Source organism: Struthio camelus, chromosome 1, assembly GCF_040807025.1.
Source record: "Struthio camelus isolate bStrCam1 chromosome 1, bStrCam1.hap1, whole genome shotgun sequence".
NCBI classification, from domain to species: domain Eukaryota; kingdom Metazoa; phylum Chordata; class Aves; order Struthioniformes; family Struthionidae; genus Struthio; species Struthio camelus.
In genome coordinates this window covers 39500146-39520597 of record NC_090942.1, presented here as the reverse complement: position 1 = coordinate 39520597, position 20452 = coordinate 39500146, and the positions used below count along the sequence as shown (strand labels likewise).

Sequence of the window (20452 nt, the reverse complement as noted above, 5' to 3'; positions counted from 1 at the left end):
GAATCATGTAAAAATAATGTTCATGAGTCACTTAAATAAGTATTTTTATTTGTAACAAATAAGTATTAAACTGTAAAGTATTTTTGTACAAATTTAATACTTTAATAGCATGATATTTATCGTCTATGTATGTTTTTTGAAATTCAAACTGTTGCAAATATTTGTATGGAAAAACTGTATAAATTGAAATAAACAGTGATTTAAAGACATTAACAATGAGGTAATATTTTTCTACTTTAAATTGTTTCCACACATGTAGAAATACAGTTTTAACAAAAAATACCATATTTACATTTGTGGTACCCTTTGCTGCAAAAAAAATTTTATTATGGCAAGAGAAAGAGAGAGAATGTAAGCCATCCAAATTTTAGTAGAGCCTGTCTGAAGTTTGAGTAAAACATTCAGGTTATTTAATCTTGAAAATTACAATACATATCAAGTAATGCAATACAGGAAAAAAAAAAAAAAAAAGGCTGCAAGTGGTACATTATTTCATCTCTGACTTGGAATTTTGTTTTTGTTACCAAGACCATTAGCAGCCTACAATTTCATTGGGTAGAAACAGCAATGGCAAGTTTTAAATCTCTTAAGGTACCACAGGGAAAATTTTTCTTTGCAGGTCAGTGATTGCTACTTGCTTGTTCATTTATAACAAGACTGAAATTCATGATCTGGCCAAGCTTCATGCCCATAGTTCTGCCACATTAGACCCAACTGAAGTCCCCTTTGTACACCATCTGTTTTTTGGCTCAAGAGCACACTGTAGCTTTGGAAAGGGAGTAATAGCTTCTAATCAGTGCTGTGGCATTATGAACTACATAGAACTTGGTACAGATAGAATGTTTAAACCAAGAAATTCCCATGTATTATTCAAGGGAACATCTGGCTCCTAATAGTCCTGTAAGTTAATTTTTTGCCAAAATAAAAGAATGGTATGATTTTTGATGACTAACACCCCAACGAATCTTCTACTAAAAACAGGTAACTGAAAATATAAAAGGCTCACTTTAAAACAAGCTGTCCTTCAAAGAAACTGGAAATAGAGGAAAGCTGTTGAAAATCTCTGCATATCTAGTTTCTCCATTCCAGAAACTTTATTTTAAAGCTGTAGAAAACAAGTGTATTCATTAAGACGACAGCTGATTGTTAGCTTTTGAAAAGCTTCCTAGCAGTTACATGTTCCAAAGTTAGATTCTTGAGTCTGGAAGACCCAAGTGGGGAATCGTGTTCAGTTGTCTGTCAAAACAAAATAAACATGTTATCAAAGTTGGAACCAGAACTAAAATACAGTAACATCTTCAGAAGAAAACTCTTCCCCCATGACAGACCTCAGAAATTAGATATACAGTAAATGTCAATTCTCCCTATTCTTTTTTTTAAACAGAAAAAGTTCTGTTAATAATAAGCATGTTTGATTGTACAAAAAATGTATCTACTTCAACAATGAAGTTACATTTAAATATTTCACAACAGGTCATCTCTAGAAAGTTGACATGTGTGCACAAAAAGACCAAGCTAATATAGTCTAAGCTAGTCAACAGTCACTGGAATTAGTAACAAAGATGTGCAAGTTTACTGCTACTGGCATTATAATTTATTTTCTTCCCTATAAGCCATATATTACCCTGGGAAGACATCTGCCAAACTTGATTGCTTCACAGATTACTGGTCAGCTTACTAACACCTTGAAAATTATTACATAAATTAAAAAAAACAACACATAATAGTATCCAGGCCACTTGCACTGCTGGAAAAAAAAAAAAAAAAGAGTGCAATAATTTGTTTTATATTTTCTCAGCAAAGAGATAATTACCAAGGATGTTTTCATAACATCTTCTGAATTCTCTCTTGGACTTCTTTGCCTTTTATATGGACTTATCTGCTGTGAATTATTGGTCTGCTCTTCATTAAGAACTGCAGACCCTTCCTGTTTAATCAAATCAGTTACAGGTTCGGATGGGTCAGGAGCATCTTGAGTTACAGAAACAGGCTGAGTCTCAAGTTCTTGATTTTGCCAGCTCTTCTTCAGGGGAGGGCAAGCTTGTTTTGGACAGCTGTTCATTTCTGCAATTGTCTCCCTCAAATATTTCTGTAAGCGAGTTTTTCTGGGAATGTTCTTGTTAGTGACTGCTTTCTTGAGGTGCAACTCTTCAGCTATAACATAGACCCGGCAGCGTCCTCTGGTCACAGCCGTGTACACGTGCTGCCAGTGCTGACGGCCTGGATTCCCAACTACGTAGACAACAGTTTTTTCCTCAGAACCCTGAAATATGTATAAGAACTTCTTACAAAATTAAAATCTCCAATAATAAAAAAAGAGCTTACAAGTGAAAGGAAATCAGAGAGAACTGGGGACACTCTAGAGAGTATCTTCTGTTCTGCATTCAAGGAATTTTCAAGAGAGCCTCTGCAACTTTCATGTGAAAATACAGTGCATTACTGAGATAAAGTCATGGTAAAGTTTTACCAGCTCATAACACTTCCTACCTGAAACGTGTGAATGGTTCTGGCCCACGCATGTTTTATGTGACATAGCTTCTTCAATGCTTTATACACCACGGTAAATGTGGTGCCGTACGTGCTGCTGATGGTCAGTAAGCGTTGTTTATTAACTTCTGCATCCTAAAGACAGCACAAGAACATTCAGCAGTAAGCTCATATCCACAGTATGATCAATGTCTATACATCTACATGTGTCTATATGCTCCCTCTCCCTGGAAGTTAAAATAGCTGCAACACTGGCCAAGTGAAATAGTTTCAGAAGATGCTGAACCCAAAGATTGCGGTCTTTCAGTGACTAGCTTTGAGGAAACTTGTTTCACAGTACAGCTTACCCTGTTTTAAAAAGTTAAAAAAGGAAGTTTTAACCCCCAGAAAACTTAGATTATCTTAGGGCAAGGTGACATATTACAAAAAAGCCCATTTAACAACTTGTTGCTACAAATGGGGGACAGTCCGCTCTCTCCCACCAACTCTTTGTGCTTCCCCCTTGTCCAGCACAAATACTAGTATTCGCTGGACCCTTTGCTGTGTCAATTCAACTTACTCATCCCAACAGAAAAATAAAGGTTTAGAGGCTGGTTAAGTTTCTGTCAGCTTACTTTTCTGCCAAGGGAGGACTCAGGCTGTCACATTAGCTTTATTTAAAGACTGTATTTTTACCTCTATCCAAAAGATTTGAGATGCAGTATTTAGCAAGTTTATGACAAAAAAAAAATTCACAGCACAAACCAAGAGCAGACCAACTGAAACAGGTTTTACAAGAACTCCCAGAGATGTTTTTTGTTCAATTCTCTATTGTGTTCTGTCTCTTTTTTGCAAAAGGGTAGCCTTTCACATAACAGTTTGGCAGAACTAAGTATCTATTATGGACTAAAATTTTAAAATGTGAATTCTTTTGGTTTGAGATTCAGCAAGGATTGCATCAGATACTACTATTTTTTATGCAAGTTTCTGCATAAACTACTTACATCTGTTATGAAAAATATATCTCCATTGCAAAGTCGTTTGCCCTCCTCAGTAGTCTCTACACCAAGGGCGGGTTTTCCACTTTTGCATTCATGGCGATCAGAATACTTGCTGAAACTTTGACCTGGCAAGAGATCCTTGAGATAGGTATTTCGCATGCAGCAAATCTTGTCATCAGTTTGAAACACAAGTCGTCTTTTATGGTCTCTAGGTCAGGAAAAACAAAAGGGAGAAATGGATACAAAGTATGCATACGCAGTCACTGAGTATTTCTTCTCCTTCCACTGAATGAATCCAGTATACTTGGGCCAGATTAAAAACCTTAAAAACGTTCAAAACACTTAAGACAACTCTTAAATTTAACAGGTGTTTGTCTAACTTTTAGAAAACTTTTTGGTAAAAAAAACAGTAGTATGGAACAGTACTGAAATGCTGCTTCCAAAAATATTTCAGAATCTACTTAGAAATCGTATAGTGGGAAGAATAATCTTGAAATTCACATATCGACAAGTAATTTAAATGAAATGCGAACAGTTAGTTTATAGTATTTCTGTTCAAAGTCCAGGCTGAAACTAAACGACCCACCAAAGAAAAATTCTTTATAGTAAAAATGATCTGTAACATAATCAATTAGATCTATATGAAACTCTAAAACCAATTTTACAATTTTATTTGAGGTTGCTGGCCTTTTGCATGACACTTTCAAAAATCAAACTAGATTGGTGAAGGGAAAAATTGCAAAATACTGGCTCACCTGGTTAAATGGTTGGAATAGTGTTGGCAACAAAGTTCATTTATTAGATCACAGTCTTGCCTAAAACGTACAAAATATGAACAAGTAAAAAAATCCATCATGCACTTAAAGAATACAAGACATAAAACAATTACAAGCAATGTCACATTAGTATCAATTACAATGTAACGGAAAAAAACATCTTTTAGTTCTGATGATCTTCCACCAATAATTAAAAACAATATTTGGATTCAGAATTTAAAAGACAGCAGTAAAGCAATAGTTTTGTTTAAATACTGTACAGAAAGTGAGGCAAAGATGTTTGTGATGCAGACCTAGATTAGCCGAATTTACTTTGAAGATAAATAGCAAAACTAGAGGAAAAACTGAAGCCTGGATATATTTTTTTTCTGTCTATTGGAACTAGATAGGCGATGTGGTCATTATATATATTTTTGTTCAAAAAAACAAGAATTTAATTTTTTAAAGGTAGATTAAGTACCTTTAAATATACTACAGAAAAATCTTAAATGGAAATTGTAAATAGCAGTATAGTACCTGCAAAAGCAGATTGGAGAAATTCAACTGACTTCAGAATTAGTCAGAGTTCACAACAAACAGGTGAACTTACTAAACTTTATAGACCAGTTTATTTGTACACTAGTAACCTAGTTTTAGTGGCTTTTTTAATTGCTAAGAAAAGGTCCTTCACAAGTAAAAGCAAAAAGTTGTTCTTCTTTTCAGTACCCTTTTCAGTGTAACACTATGGACTGTAGTACTATCAAACATACATTTATCCTTTCAGCATTTCTATGAAACCTCCCGTACTATTTATGCTCCTGCAACAGTTCACATTATCAGTAATTCCCAATATTTCCTGTCCTTTTTGGAAGTACGTTAGAGCTATACATCTCACCTATTCCTTCTTAAATGACTTATACTGTGCTTCCAAATATCCAGGATGTAGGCATTTACCACTAACAGGAGCACTAATGCACATCAGAATATATGACTACACCTGGCCCTCATCAGATGATGAAACACAAGTATCTTCTGTCACTGATGAACATCCACCTGCTCCGGTGACAGAAGTATGCATAGGCAGCAGGTTGTATGCTCCCACCCATGCACCCTGGAATTCTCCCCTTCCAGGATGGAGCATGTTTGAATACTGACCACATAATCTCATCTGGAATCTCTCTCATGGGGGTAAGACGCATTACTTTGTATTTTGTGGCTTACCCTGCAGTCAAGCCCTCACCTTTCCCTTCCAAAGAAGTCTGCACTATTAGCAAACACCACAGCACAAGCTCTCAGAGAATCCAGTACAGGAGTGACCACTTATGCCTATCCTTAATACAAACAGTACAGATGAACATGAATACAAAGGCAAAAAGCATGGTGCAAAATAACATTATGCTTACAGAAAAATAAAGTAACTCTCCATGCAGAAACAGGAGGCAACCAGAAGGCACAGGAAAAGACACAGGCCTGTTTTTTCCTCTAGCATTTTTAACTCTATTGCCACTGGTCTCTCCAACTCAATGCATTCAGACGTTTTTAGATCATGGCTACTAGCAAGGATTTTTCCAATGTCTGCCTACATGCTCTGTTACCTTCTAAAAGCAATGAACTGTGATTGTCTGGCATCCTGCAGTCCTGGTCCTTTTTTAAGTAAAGTCTTTATGGCAGTCTGCAAATCTGATTTAAAAGACATAAAAGATAAGGTATAAAAATATGCAGAACAAACAATTTTAGAGAGAATAATATAATTCAGTATGAAATTGCCTTGGCTCATTTCTTCCTTCAATGCCATTTCGACTTGTTTAAAAGAAACAAAACAAAAACAAAACACAAAAAAAAAACAAATCACACATATATACTTCCCCCTAAAAGCATCATTGCAGCTATCCCACAATTAAAATCTGGGAAGACAAGAGTAATATAGACAGACAGAAACTCTTATTTCTTTTTGTTAAACAGCTGACTATTTCATGCAAAATAATGTTTTGATACAGCACATCAAAGAAGCACTGGATAAATTATTTTTAAGCCATGGAACTATGCATTTAGATTGTGCAAAAGAAAATCATTTTAAGTATTCTGTTTGCTAAATAAGTTATTTTAGTAAGGTGAAGTCATAATAGTCACGCTTATATTTTTCCACATTGCACTTCAATGCATATATGCATTTTCAATGCATATAAAGTGGAGGCACCTATCCAATGAAGGTCAAAAGACGAACCCCAACTCCAAAGCATTTTGAAAGAAATATCAGTGTCTCCTCTCCTAATAGCCTTCCTCTGCTTCTATTTTCTTGATTTGATTCCAGAGTTGAAAGCACACACCTGTCCCAACCCTACCCTGGAACAGTTGCTGTTTACCCAAAATACTTCACCTCTGAAAAAATTAATCTTTTAAGGGTTAACAGCTCAGCTGTTACAACAAAAAAGGCTGATCATATTTGATGACACTGGTCTAAGCTGCAACAGTCCCATTTCAAAATGTACCTGGTAAGCCGAAACCCTACGGAGTATCCTCTGCCCTTACAGGTTTTGCTGTGTCCACTCACATAATGCAAAAGGTAAACTACGAATCTAGTATTTATTTTTAAACCAAAACCAAACAACTGACTAAGACCTTTCAAAAATATTCATTCCAGCCAAACAGTTTATGTTTTACAGAAGGGGAAATCAAGATCATAAACTGAATATACACACATACTGTCACAGCCCCCACCAGAAGGCAAAGCAATAAAAATGAATTTCTTCTCAGGGCTTGGCATTGTCAGTTCTTCATTCCAACCAGAAACTTTTAGCACCTCATCAAACTCAGGAAACTTCCGATGAGAGATTCTTGACAACAGGAGTGGTGGGAAAACAGAAAAGGAAAATGATTTTCAGTTAAAAAATTCCAGTGTACCAGGCTCTGCATCAGCCTGAATTTTACCACTTACAAGTGCTTCCTCATCTACTACAAACTATATACACTGAAAATTCTTTTTCTGAGCATAACCTAAATTCACAGGAAAAAAAATGGTAATTTATTCTCCAAACCCTTCAGCACTACAGTAGACATTCAGGGTTATTCCTCATGGGAGGAGTCTGGAGTAACATAGAAGTGCTACCAAAAAACAGGTGGGGAAGGGGTTTGTAAACATTAGTTGTAATTCTGGACATCTTGCAAAGATTCAGATTATCCTAAAATTTCCACTGATATCAAAGAGAGAAGCAATTATAAATAATTTCAGAATACCGTAAGCATTTTGTGCACGCAATCAGGTTCTGCACAGCAACTGAGCACCAGTTAGACACAAAGCCCTCACTCTGCAAGCTGGTTCCACACATGCAAAATTCCACTGTCACAAGCTGCAGGATTCATGACTTAGGACATCTTAACGATTCATGTGTTTAATGATTCATTAACCCTAATCCGGTTAACTCTTACTCTTGGAAGTGGTCCAACTATCTCCACTGAAACAGGCTCTGGCAATTAGAAAACACAATTCACTTGGCCACAACTAAAGGTATTTGATAGTGAAGGGCTTATTTTGCAAAATACCCCATACAGCACTCAAGAATATCCCAGCATATTTCTGGATTTTTTAAGGTATTCTCCAATACAAATACTCCAGGCAGAGTCTCAGCCTTTTCTTTTTTTTTAAATCAGTGCTATCGGTTTTGAGTAAGAGCCTGTAACAGAAACAGTACTAGAAAGTTAAATCATGATGCACTACTGTTTTGCAGATAAAGGACTAGAAGAACTACAAGAATGCTTCTTATATACATAAGGAAATCCTACCTTGTTGCATTGTCTACAATTAGTTGTGATTCAGCTCTGTGATTAGTTCGCAGTTCCACAGATAATCCTTTGGATTTTAGACCCTCAAAGATATCAGCTAGCATATTACCAGGATCTATGCTTGGGAGCTGTCTAGTATCACCTAAACAAAACATAAATTAATATTTGTGAGGAGCAACAACAGAATATCTCTGAAAACATCTTTAAAAAAAAAATCACTGAAAGTAATAAATACTCATAGTGTAAGACACAGCAATCATATGCTTCCCCAATATAAATTACGTGAAATGAAACTTTCAAGAATCCCTAAGCTTCTTAGAATCAAATTATAGTGTAGTTTAAGGCCTTTATATTCTTCACTGAATAATGCTTTGCTAGTAGGTGCAAATGACTCTGTATGATGAACACTGATACTGATCACCTTATCCAAACATATTTTAAAAGCTACAGACCTAAAATTGAATGCCAAAAAAGTAACCTCCAAGACAGCAGAAGTGAAAGATCTGATTTTACACTTGTTTTCCTTTCTAAATTAAAAACAAGTAGATCCTAACATTAAGATCCTCATGAAACAATTTCTCTTCTAACATCTGACTCATATGTTAACAACAACTTCTTTAAAGCTTGAAGGAATGAGAAAAATTTCCAAGTCACAAGACATTATAAGAAGCTACTAAATGGGAGTCACAGTACTTTCAGAAACAGACAAAGCACTAACAAATAACAGAAAATAATACCACACTGACAGCTAAAGTAGACTGGACTCCTCAACTGTTTTCCATCTCATCCGACCTGACTATATGCATGAGCAGATATCCAAAAACAGAACAATGTGACATTCTCGGGATTTTAGAGACTCAGCAAGAACAGTGGTAGCTCTGATGCTTACACTGTATATTGTGTATTACTAAATATACACATATATAATACATATATTATATACATAATGCATATGCATAATGTTATTAAATATACATATATATAATGTAATCCTAATTGTGTATTTTTCACTTACCAAGAATAATAAGTTTGGCAAGCTGAGCATGCTCACATAAGAGCTTTAAAACTAAACTAAGAATATGTACTGACACCAAGCTTCCTTCATCCACAACCAGAATTGTCACAGTAGAAAACTTCCACGGCAGTCCTTGCTGACTCTGCTTCCATGATTTAAAACTATAGATGATCTAGAAAGAAATTAAAATAATTTGAGTTCTATAACTAATCGACTGTAAACAACTGTCTTACCACGGTAGCCCAAGTATGGTCTCTTCTAATGTTGTATTTAGAGGTATTATCCGAAGTTCTGAACTTAAACCTGTACAGAATCAGAAGGCTCAATCATTCGGTCTTATTTCTTTCCTCAGCGAACACATTTCTAGCTGAGATGATCAACACTCACTTATACAAACGCACCAAAAAAACCCACAAAAAATAAAACACAACTCAAATACGAAGCCTTAACGCAGGAAGAGCTGCATGGGCTCTTTGAGAACCTCTACCTGTCAAATTCTGAATCTTATGTGTAGTAGAAATTTCACTTTTCCACTATCTGACACGGGAAGAAATTGCTCTTACTCTAAATACACGGTAACCTTCCTGTAAGCAGGGAATCCCTTAAACCTATTTCAGCGATTATCGTAACTGTTAGCTATCCAAGCTCCATCTCGCCCTCCCAGCACTGCTGAACCCATGTCACGTCCTTGCTGCTCAAGTCACACCTTGCTCTGCTTCCTTTTATTTACAGCCCCAGAAGACTGTTTATAAGGATTATCCCACCAGCTCTGAGAAACAACTGGCAGGCCACAAAGCAGGGCTACTCCATTTCTTTCCTCCAAGCACCCGACAGGAGATAAGGTGAGCCATTAAGTTGCTCAGTAACATAACTGATAAACAGCCTAATAAACGGCCACCATTGCATGGGGAAGGGGTACAGGCAACCACCCAGTCCCCAACACAGGTAAGATAAGCCTACAGGATGCTTTGTATAATTGTTGTTTTTATTTACACAAGCTGTTCCATCCCTTGTTATGGTTTAACAAAGTCCCATCCTGATGAATGCATATTAAGTTAATAAGGATGCCCTCCGTGGGGCCCCATCAGGATAAGGGAACCCGGCCAGGCTTCCCCTCACTCAGGTTTGAAACCATTGGTGGACGGATACCACAGGCCGGCAGCAGCTGCCGCTGTCAATCACAGCGCATGTTCTGGAATATTTAAATAAGGGATCAGAAACAGACCAATTAGAACGAGGATCCAAAACTGACCAATGGTAGAGCTGATATGAAGCAGGCTAGGCCCTATAAAAGGAGCACCAGTTGCCGTGCTTTGGCTTGGTGGTGGCGTCAGTGAGAAGAGAAGAGTGCTGTTGGAGAAGACCTTGGTCACCCTTTTAAGGGCTCAAAGAGGCCAAGCAGCCTTTTGGAAGGATAAGGGCTGATATGGGATCATCCTCTCTGAAGCTGCTGGACAGCCAACGGCGGGACGCAGACCGGTGAATCAGCGCTCCTCGAGACCTGCCCTGCCCCTTGATTTGGGATATCGAATCAAGTTTGTCAGGATCCTTTCGGCCACCCCTTCACCTTTATACCATGGACACATGAGTCATTACGGCTCTGTACTGAGAGCCGGCACACCCACCAGTGTGGCCTGCTGATACTACGGTTCTGTACCAAGAGACAGCACACTCACCACCGTGGCCTGCTGATACCACGATTGTGTTGAAAACTGACATGCCTACCCAGCGTGGTCAGATCGGGCACCTCACCCTGCACCCTTACAGCACAATACCACCTATGTCATCATCTGGCGTTGCCCCATGCAATACTGGGTTACCTCTTTGTTGTACTTCCTATTAACTTTTTTGTGTTATTAACTGGAAGCTTCCTGTGCATATTTGTAAATAGTTTAACAAGGCATAATACATTGTATTATTATCTGCTATCAATTAAGAAGTGATGTTGTAAATCCGTTCATGAAGTAAGGAAACCTATACCGCTACTCCGAACTTGTTCTCAGTTCACGGGTTCAGCTAAACAAAATAACTTTCTTTTTAAAGGAAAAAATGTTTTTTTCAATCGCGTAGCCGTCCAGAAACCACGAACCCCTCCAACCTGCTTGTGGCACATTCTGTTACCTAGGACGATGGAAACTTAAATTTATTAGCAAACAGTTTGCTTTCTACTTTTTTCTAAAAGTTGTTGCAAGATACATACCCACATATACAGTACTTAGGAAAACACTGCATGAATAAAATCTGTCTCATTGCTCAACCCCAGCCTATGGTCTCTTCACAAATGTCCTGGAATCAATATGCAACAGGGCACTGGAGAACAGCTCTGCAATCTAGGGAAGATCTCTGCAGTTAATTTTAAATGCTGTAGATTATTCAGAGTTCCAAAAAACTGGTAAGATAAAAAGATCGGATGCCCTAGAAAGGCACAAACTTGAGAAGTGCATAAGAAGTAGGAAAAAAAAAAAAAAGCTGCAGCAAATAATGCATTTTAGATGATTGGATTATGATTCCTGAAAGCGTAATACTGATTTTCAAATGCTGACAGGCCGTACCTTAAAATTATCATTAATAGCCAAAAGTATCATAAAAAAGGTCAATGATAAGCTTTTTCCAAAACAAGAATGACATTAGAAGATGATTAAAAAAAAAATCCTTACCTGATGCAGGGTATATGCAGGAAATCTAGTTTTTTCACTCAAAAGGCTTGCTGCCCTCCCCGTAGGTGCAGTAAATAATACATTCAAAAGATTTTTCGTGCAAGTAGTTTCTGACTCCCAGTGATGATTAAAAGTATTCCATTCCTCAGACACATCCAGGTCTCCCTCAAAATCCTTAGAAGCAGCTTCTACTTCTATTTCCACCTGCTTTAAGTGACGAAAAAGGCAGCTAACTATTGTACTCTTCCCACAACCACCTTTTCCGCTTATGATTGTGACAGGATTAGAACAAATCTTTTCTATAGCAATCACCTGATCTAGGTCTACCTCTGCTTTACTTTGGGTACCAGATGTAGACTTCACTTCCTCTTTAAGGAAGCTATTTTCAAAATCATGATTTCCTGAACTATTTTCCTTCATGTGCTCCATTTCATGAGCCTGGGTGACATTCCTTTTAATATCTGTTATTTCTCTTGATGTCTCACAAACATTAACACTAAGTATCTGTCGCACATCAACATCTAGTTGCCACGTGTGGTTTGATAAAAGGTCACCGACATACATTGCAATGTCTTTTTCAGAGTAGTAAAGATGAGGCAGAAACACCATTTTTTTCTCCCTAATCACTATATGCTGATCTTTCAAAAATTCAAGAGATTGCCAAGCATGCTCAATAGACATATCTTTAGACACAAAACGAGTTAATTCATCTTGATCTTCATAAGTATGTCCCATTTCTCTACATTGTTTCTTGAGCCGATCATACAGAATTAATGCATTCTTCTGCAATTCGGGAATCTTCCAGAGGAGACGTTTGCACTGATGGAAGGCTGCCCATGTTGCTTCACAATAAGAAAGGTTCAGTTCCCTATAGGTAATCTTCTCCCCAAAAGCAATAAAAGCAAAGATAGATTTTTATATTTCAGAAGATATTAGCATCTTGCTGAATAACATTCCTGCCACTAAATACAAATTGCAATTCACTGGGTAGAAGTCCACAAAAATACATACATTTTTTATAATGTACAAAGTTCTAATGCTTTTCAAGCCATATGATAGCAAGATACTTCAAAATGAGACGGAACGATAACTCCTCTGTCTTCCTTCCTTACAATACTGAAACTTTAAAATCAAAAGCCTTGAACAGAAATTGGGTATTACAGAGAACTTGTGCGTCTGATTTGATGCACGCTTAACTATCACAATTTCAAATAAAGACACAAACTACTGTAGAAACAGAGCATAGGTAAGGCATTAGCCAGAATACTGTATCCAATTTTAGACAGGGTACTTCACGGAAGAGATGAAATTTACCAAGACTAGAGGAATAAAGTGAAAGACTGAGATGTACAGAAGAGACGAACTACTGCCGGGGGTGGGGAGAAGAATTGGGCTTGCTGAGCCTAAGAGAGAAATGACTGTCTTCAAGTAGTAAACAACTGCAAGGAGAATATAGGTCTTGCTATAGGGAACAAGAGATAAAAAAGTTTAAATTGCAACAAGGAATAGTCAAACTAGACATTAGGAAAAGCTTTGTAATGCAAAGGATGCGAAACACTGGAAGAGACAAGTTAGAACATTAGGCACTGTGATAGTACTGGTAGGCTGAGGCAAAGGAATTAACTACCCATATTTCTGCACTACTAAGCTTTAGCTCACATCTGAGTACTAAGTTGAGCTGCAGCAGCACAGTTGCACAGCAAGTGTTCGTGTTAGCAAACTAAGAAGAGAAGGAAAGCAGCAACTGCAAGTCCCATTATAAAAAAAAGAGAGAACCACCAGAGCAGAGGACCTCTTATTAAGTCACTAGGATTTACTTTGCTATGAAAGCACACGCACTACTTACAGATACTGTTATATGGGCTGAAAAACAGAACATTTCCTTTGCTCACATAAAATTAAAAAGTACAATTTCAAATTAGGTTTTTGGTTTTGGCCTGATTACCTCTATTTAATTGTCTATTCCTTGTAGAAAAGACTAAACAAAAGTTTGTAACACGACCACTTTTAAAATCTTTTGAGACTGAGTTATTTTAGATCAGCTGAGAAATAAACTTTAAGATTGAGCATAGTAAATCATCCTTTTGCAAATTAACTAAAGCTTATTTACTACAAATGCCCAGTTCATAAAGTGAACATAACTGAAAGAACAGCATTATGGTCTAATGAAGATCAAAGGTAAAAAACGTCATATTTCTTACCCTATTTAATATTACTTACCTTGCTGAATCCAAGTTTCCATGGCTCATTCTTTAATATCTCATTCAATTCTGTTAGCCTGTCATCTTGGAAATGTTCTTTCTCACCATCTGCATCATTGTTATTTTCAGTATCTTTTTGCCAACATACTTCCTCCAAAAGACAGCAAAAATGGCGTGGCAGAAGAACTGGCAAGAACTCCATGACCATTGGAAAATTCATAGCTACCAATACTGCCTTTCCTGCAACTGTATGCACCATAAACCAAGAAAGTTTTAAATAATATACAAAGCCATTTGCAAAGGCAACTTACATAGACTTTGGCTATTATCCTTCTCCCTCCTCCATATCCAAAGCATACCTAATATCTTTCAATTTCTTACTCCTTGCAATTCTTTTAGAAATATTTTTAAATGAACCCTGAACTGCCTTGGAGAAAAAAACGACAAACAAATAAAACCAGTAACTAAAATACTCATTCGGAAAATATATATATGGTTTAAACTGTATACTCAATAACATTTTGTAGAAAGTCAGTTCAGACTTCACCATGCCTGCTTCTCTTATCTAAAGGTAATTTTCACACAAATGTACAAAAGAACATTTGCAATCCAAAATAAGAAAACAAACTTGTAATTCTATAATATCAGATCAGCACTTAGGAAAACAGTGCTCTGCCACTGGCCTTCTGAATGACCCTGAATTTAGGCTACCATTCTCCCTCTATGTGTACCAGTCTTGGAATCTGTAAAATGGGGATGATGAAACTGATTTTCTCCATAAAGCACTTTAAAAATGGATGGTAAAAAAAGTGAGAACTTTTTAAAGTTTTATCTTTTAGTATGCAAGAAAAAACTTTTAATGAAGTGCAATTTTTAATGAAGTGCTAAGGAAGCTTCAGAAGTTCAAACACCCACTTTTCTCAGTTAAGTACTTTTTCTTATAACTGTACTACCTACAGAAAGGCAAATATGAAACTTTTCTTTTTCCTTAGAAGCAAATGCTCAATTTTAAAGAGAACCACCAATACACACTAGTGCTAAACAAAAATATCACAAACTTCTTGACTGTGGAACAATTAATGACAAAAAAAAAAAAAAAGGGTGACAACAGTAGTAGCAGCAACATGGTATACAGGGCGGTAATTGCTTCCATTGCCCAATGAGAGAAAGGAGAAGAAGAAAGCCTAATTTGCAGCAAAGCAATTTAAGTTAGGTATTAGGAAAAATCTTCAAAATGCCACAGCAGAGAATCTCCACACGCTGTGCACGCTTCTTCACTGGAAGTTTTATGAACAGATTAAACAAGCCTTTATCAGAAATGATCTATATATCCCATTAAAAGGCAGAGAACTAAATCAGTGTTTTAGCACTACAGGTTACAATCCCTTTGTAGTCATGAAAAGGCTTAAGGGAGTATATTAAGAGTGGTTAAGAATTTTTTTAATATTACCAAAAAAAAATGTCTACAGAATTGTGAAAATACACTTTTCCTCTCTTTACACATTTGATTCGCAGTAAAGTCAGCTCAAGTCTAGCAGAAGCTATGAGCTCTGGCTCAGTGCCTTTCCTGTCAGATATGAATTGACTCTAAAACAGTCACTTCCATCTTTAGACCTGATGCTGCCCAGTAATCCAGGTATTCTGTGATTGGAAAACTTAATTTGCTTGCACGTAATACTAGGCCCAACCTGACTCTGGATTTATGCACAGCTGCTGCAAAGTTCAAAAGACCTCCTGGATTTCAGAGTACTGAGTCCCATGGTACTGATACCTTAGTGCATAGAGCACCAACCTAGAACTGACCATGTCTACTTTAGTAAGTAATGTGGCATAACAGAAACAGACCTTTAGAGCAAAACAAAACAGCTGTTGTTGAGGGCATGACTCAGACATCCTGACTACACCCATTTCAGGGTGTTTTGCTTCAGACTAGCTATAGTTTGGCCTCACAGACTGACTGCCATTAGTGGTACATTAGGTGTGCTACTGGAGCACATCTTGTGGTTAGCTTCATCCAGTCCTTATTCCTCAGAGGCTGCTCCACAATATGAATCAAAGCATAACCGGGGAAAAGAGGGACATTTGCCTCAAAAGCACACTCCTGATCCAATCTGTAACACTAATGTAGTTATACCAACTGAGTCCAGGACAGGATCCTCAGTGGTTTCACACTAGCGCAACATGGGGACACTCCAGTGTTTCTGCACCGTGCTACCTAGCCCTTCCAATCCAATGAGCAGGCTGCAGATAAACTTTGACAGCTAATTCAACACAGCTCATTCAGATTGAACTGAGCTCACTAGCCCATGCTCTGCACTGCAGAGAACTAGCTACACCATTTCTGAACACTACTTGCCCTAAAAAGTCATACTGCCTTGTTTAAGAGCTGAAACCATTTGGTAAGCCTTTGTTGCATTGCAGTAAACCATACAAAGCCAACATCAGTGTCTTTGCATCTGTAGCACAGATAATTCTAGTTAGTCAACCCACAGATTTCAGATAAGTCCTTATACAGTTGCAAATATATTTGCAACGGTAAGCACACCTTTCATGGGTTAGCAATCTCCCACTGTCCTCAAATTTAAAAAAATGCAAGAATCTTCGCACATTAAAAAAAAAATCATTTAAATATATCCTTCACACAAAGACACGTTATCTTGAAAATAGTATCTTAAAAATAGAACTCTTTAGTTTATAAAACTATCAAAACAGCACACATATACCTACAAGATTTCAAAACATACTGAAAGATATCAAAATCCTTGGTGTCTCCTTGTTTCTTCCCTTTCTCTAAGTATGAAACTTGGAACTGTTTTAGTTTTTCTTCAAGTTTTCTAAAACTCAGCATAGGCTGCCTAGGAAGCCAAGTAAAAAACTCTTGCTTTAAAAAATCAGGAACACCACATTCCTTAAGAAAGAGTGAAAAGACTTGTTGGTTGCTTTCCTCTATATCAGTCCGCAGAAAATATGATGGATATCCTTGCACAAAGTACTTCGACCCCATTTTCTTAACTTTAACGTTAACTGTCCACCAAGGGCCCACTAATGGAAAACGTCCAACTACTTCATACTCCTTTTTGGATTCTTCTTCTTGTATAGTAACTGAAATTTAAAAAGAAAAATAAACCACTGTTACTACTAACTGGAAAGACAAAAAGTTCAGTTTGATTTTGGTTGTTCATGCCTATTTTTATCTTTTGTATTATAACTTATATTAATAAGAGTAAACAAGCATAGGTTTTCATAAAATTCCTAATGTCAGTTTTTACAGTAATATCTAAAAACAGAAACACAACCAATCTCAGAAACAAGCATTAAAACCGACTGTGCCTCTCTAAGTGTCAGAAGCACATAATAATACTTGGTTATAAATATTTATCAAGCCAATTAAAGACACTGATGTGTGCTTTAATATTACACCATTTATGCCACGTTACATTTTTAGCGGAGTTTTTCAAGGATTTTGTCACACAGAGTATTGCACCAGGGTGCCTCCATGCTCTTCAGATACATTTGTATGCCAAACATATCCTGCAACTGAAATAGCCAAAGTTATAAGCAATTAACAGTTTCAACATAATAATAATAATAATAATGATAATAATACAAAAAAGCCTCTAACACTTTGGATGGTCTGGTGTGCCTCTGCTTTCCCTTCCTCCCTCCCTCACACATTAGCAGGACCTCTTTCTCACCAGAGTCACAGCAGAAATTAGGCCTACACTACAGTTCCACCTTTATTTTCTCCTAGTTACCTAGCTGAAGTTAGCTATTTCGAAACATCTTTCAGATAAAATACTTATACTAGGCAGAAGTTGGTCCAGGGTCACCTGCCTTTTTAAGCACTAAGCAACAGAAATTAGGGGATCAATAAGTTTAACTGCCATCACTCTTAACATGTCATAAAAGCAGAATATATATTTATATACATGAAGTATTATTTTATATATGTTTCTAATATGTGTGTGTGTGTATATATATATATACACACATAAATATATATATATATATATATATATATATATATAACTTTTTGTATGAAATTAATTTGAATGGAAGATGTTCATGCTTTCCTACGTTTGTAAAACACAGCCAGGTGGTAATGCACTTCTTTCTACTATCCATTTACTGTCTACTTCAGATTTTTTTTTTCACCCTGGTACAAACTCAACAGAGCTGCCCGTAAGTCCAGTAACCGGGGGTGGGGAGGCCCCAATTAAATTTACTCGAAGACTCTACATTTAAAAAAAGAAGAAGTTGTTGTTCCCTGCCCTCTAGGACGAGGCCGTTAGGAGCCGGGCCGTTACCGGCGGCCAAGAAGCTGCCCTCACACCCCGCTACCCCGACGCGCAGCGCCGCCCACGGAAGCGGCTGCAAGCCCCGCCAAGCCCCGACGCTGCTCCCGGGCGCCGGCGGCTGCCTGAGCCGGGGCCGCCGCGCCGAGGGGAGGACGACGAGGAGGACGAGGACGATGGGGAGAGGGAGGCGGAGGCGTCCTCCTCCCACCGCCCGGCCCCGCTCCAGCCGCCCCTCACCGGCTCGGCGCGGGGGCAGCGCGGCGGCCAGCTCCGGCCCGTCGCCGCTCAGCCCCGAAGCCGCCAGGAGCGCGGCCTCCGCGAAGCGCGGCTCCTCCTCGGGCTCCTCCTCTCCCTCCTCTTCGCCCTCCTCGGCCTCGGCCTGCCGCGGCGGCGGCAGCAGCACCCCCCGCAGCTGCAGCAGGCAGACCCGCCGCCCGCCGGGGCTCGCCATGGCGCCGCGGGGAGGGCAGGACGAGGCGGGGCTCGCGGGCGCCTTCCTCCGCGGGCGAGGGAGCGTCTGCGAGTGCGGGGCGGGCCCCGGTGCCGGCCGGGAGGGCGGGTGTGTCGCCATGTCGCGGCGGGGGGCCGCGGAGGGGGTGCCGCCATGTCGCGGCGGGGGGCCGTGGCGATGGTTCCGCCATGTCGCGGCGGGGGGCCGCGGAGGGGGTGCCGCCATGTCGCGGCGGGGGGCCGTGGCGATGGTTCCGCCATGTCGCGGCGGGGGGCCGCGGAGGGGGTGCCGCCATGTCGCGGCGGGGGGCCGTGGCGATGGTTCCGCCATGTCGCGGCGGGGGGCCGCGGAGGGGGTGCCGCCATGTCGCGGCGGGGGGCCGTGGCTCTCCCGGCGGCTCTCATGAAGCGCCTTGTGGATGGCGACGTCAGGAAAAAAAAAAAAAGATGAGTTGTGACAAGGGACTCAGGACACTGGTTTTCTGTGCACCTGGGAGAAAGAGAGATTAAGAACTGTGTGTAGGCGCCTCCGTAGCCTCTCAGAGGCATAAGAGTTAAGCGCTAAAATCCTCAGCAGGTCAGAGCCCTAAACCTGAGCCCTCTCCCTACGAAATACGTTACCTTGATATCCAACTGCTAAAAACTGTGCTTTTATACATTTAGATGATAGTTCCATGTCTTTATATAATTTAGATTACAGAACCGTCTGATCAGCTCTCCAGTATATCATATGTGGTTTCACCCAGTTGCCGCCCAAAACGGTGTAATGCTAAGCATAACTTGAATATAGGTAAAACATTTTCCTGGAGGCCCAGACTTGAAACCACCGATGGATCTTCTACTTCCCTTGGTTGCGATCCAGACAGTTGATAGAGCTGGCTAGTCTTCACTACGGCTCACCTGAAACCATCGAACATATTTCCATATTTTCCATATTCCATATTTCCATAGTTCCATAGTTCCATATTTTCTGGTAGACCATTGACGAAAATATCATGGCATACCAAAGTATTATATATTTAGTACTGATCTGTCCTGAAGCCCACCAGAAAGTCTCCTATTCACTGATGATTCCACATTAGCAAATTTTTTTAGTATCTCTTATAAACTTTCCTTGAACCTGTTAGTAGCTAATATGTACTAACATACTAATGTGCCATGTTATTTTGTAGCACTACCTTTTTTTAACAAAATGTCAGTTTATTTCTACATGCTTGTCCTGATCAGCTAATACACCTTTTCATGACAGAATTAAATCAGGTTTGTTTGACAAGGTTTATTTTCAAAAAATGAAAGTCGTTTTGATTACACTCTTGTGTTTTCATAGGCCCACTTTTTAATTTTTTAAACTCCAGTTCCATTTCAGTTCCTCCTTTTTGCTTTGGACCGATGTTGCGTTAACTGAACTGCAGGTCATTAGGGATGTCTTGCTTCCCCTTTTGAATACTGGCACACAGGTTAAAGGAGAGGCCGAAGGAACAGGTACTGATGCAAAGATTGGTGAATCTTTCTGTTTGAAAGTAAGTAACTGGGTGTTTTTGTACTCCAAACCAGAGTGCACTGTCAAAAATACGTGGTCCAGTCTAGACACAGCAGCAGGGAACTGCATCTGAGCTCATCTATTCAGTTTCTGAGAAACTGTCTGCAGGGTAGATAATGCCCTTCAAAACAGTAATCCATGGTTTTTGGTACATATGCTTAGAAACAACAACATAGAACAAATTCATCAATATACAAAATTTCATTTTTGTCTAAGCTAAAAAAGATCCAACCCTTTTTCACATTGTTTCCTGATTCCTTTCTATGTATGACCCAGGACCCCCCCCCCC

General features: G+C 38.9%; 1 protein-coding gene across 1 annotated transcript; it reads right to left on the bottom strand.

The window, feature by feature from the left end:
- Positions 1–1070: 1070 nt before the first annotated feature.
- HELB (DNA helicase B) lies at positions 1071–18643 on the bottom strand. Its single transcript, XM_068934994.1, has 13 exons — positions 18411–18643; positions 16603–16977; positions 13895–14121; positions 11675–12553; positions 9018–9189; positions 8003–8144; positions 6926–7056; positions 5818–5902; positions 4223–4282; positions 3471–3675; positions 2488–2622; positions 1814–2263; positions 1071–1236 (listed from the first exon to the last, which is right to left on the bottom strand). The coding sequence occupies exons 1-13, from the start codon at positions 18622–18624 to the stop codon at positions 1147–1149; spliced, it is 3165 nt and encodes a 1054-aa protein (XP_068791095.1). The 5' UTR covers positions 18625–18643; the 3' UTR covers positions 1071–1146.
- Positions 18644–20452: the final 1809 nt, after the last annotated feature.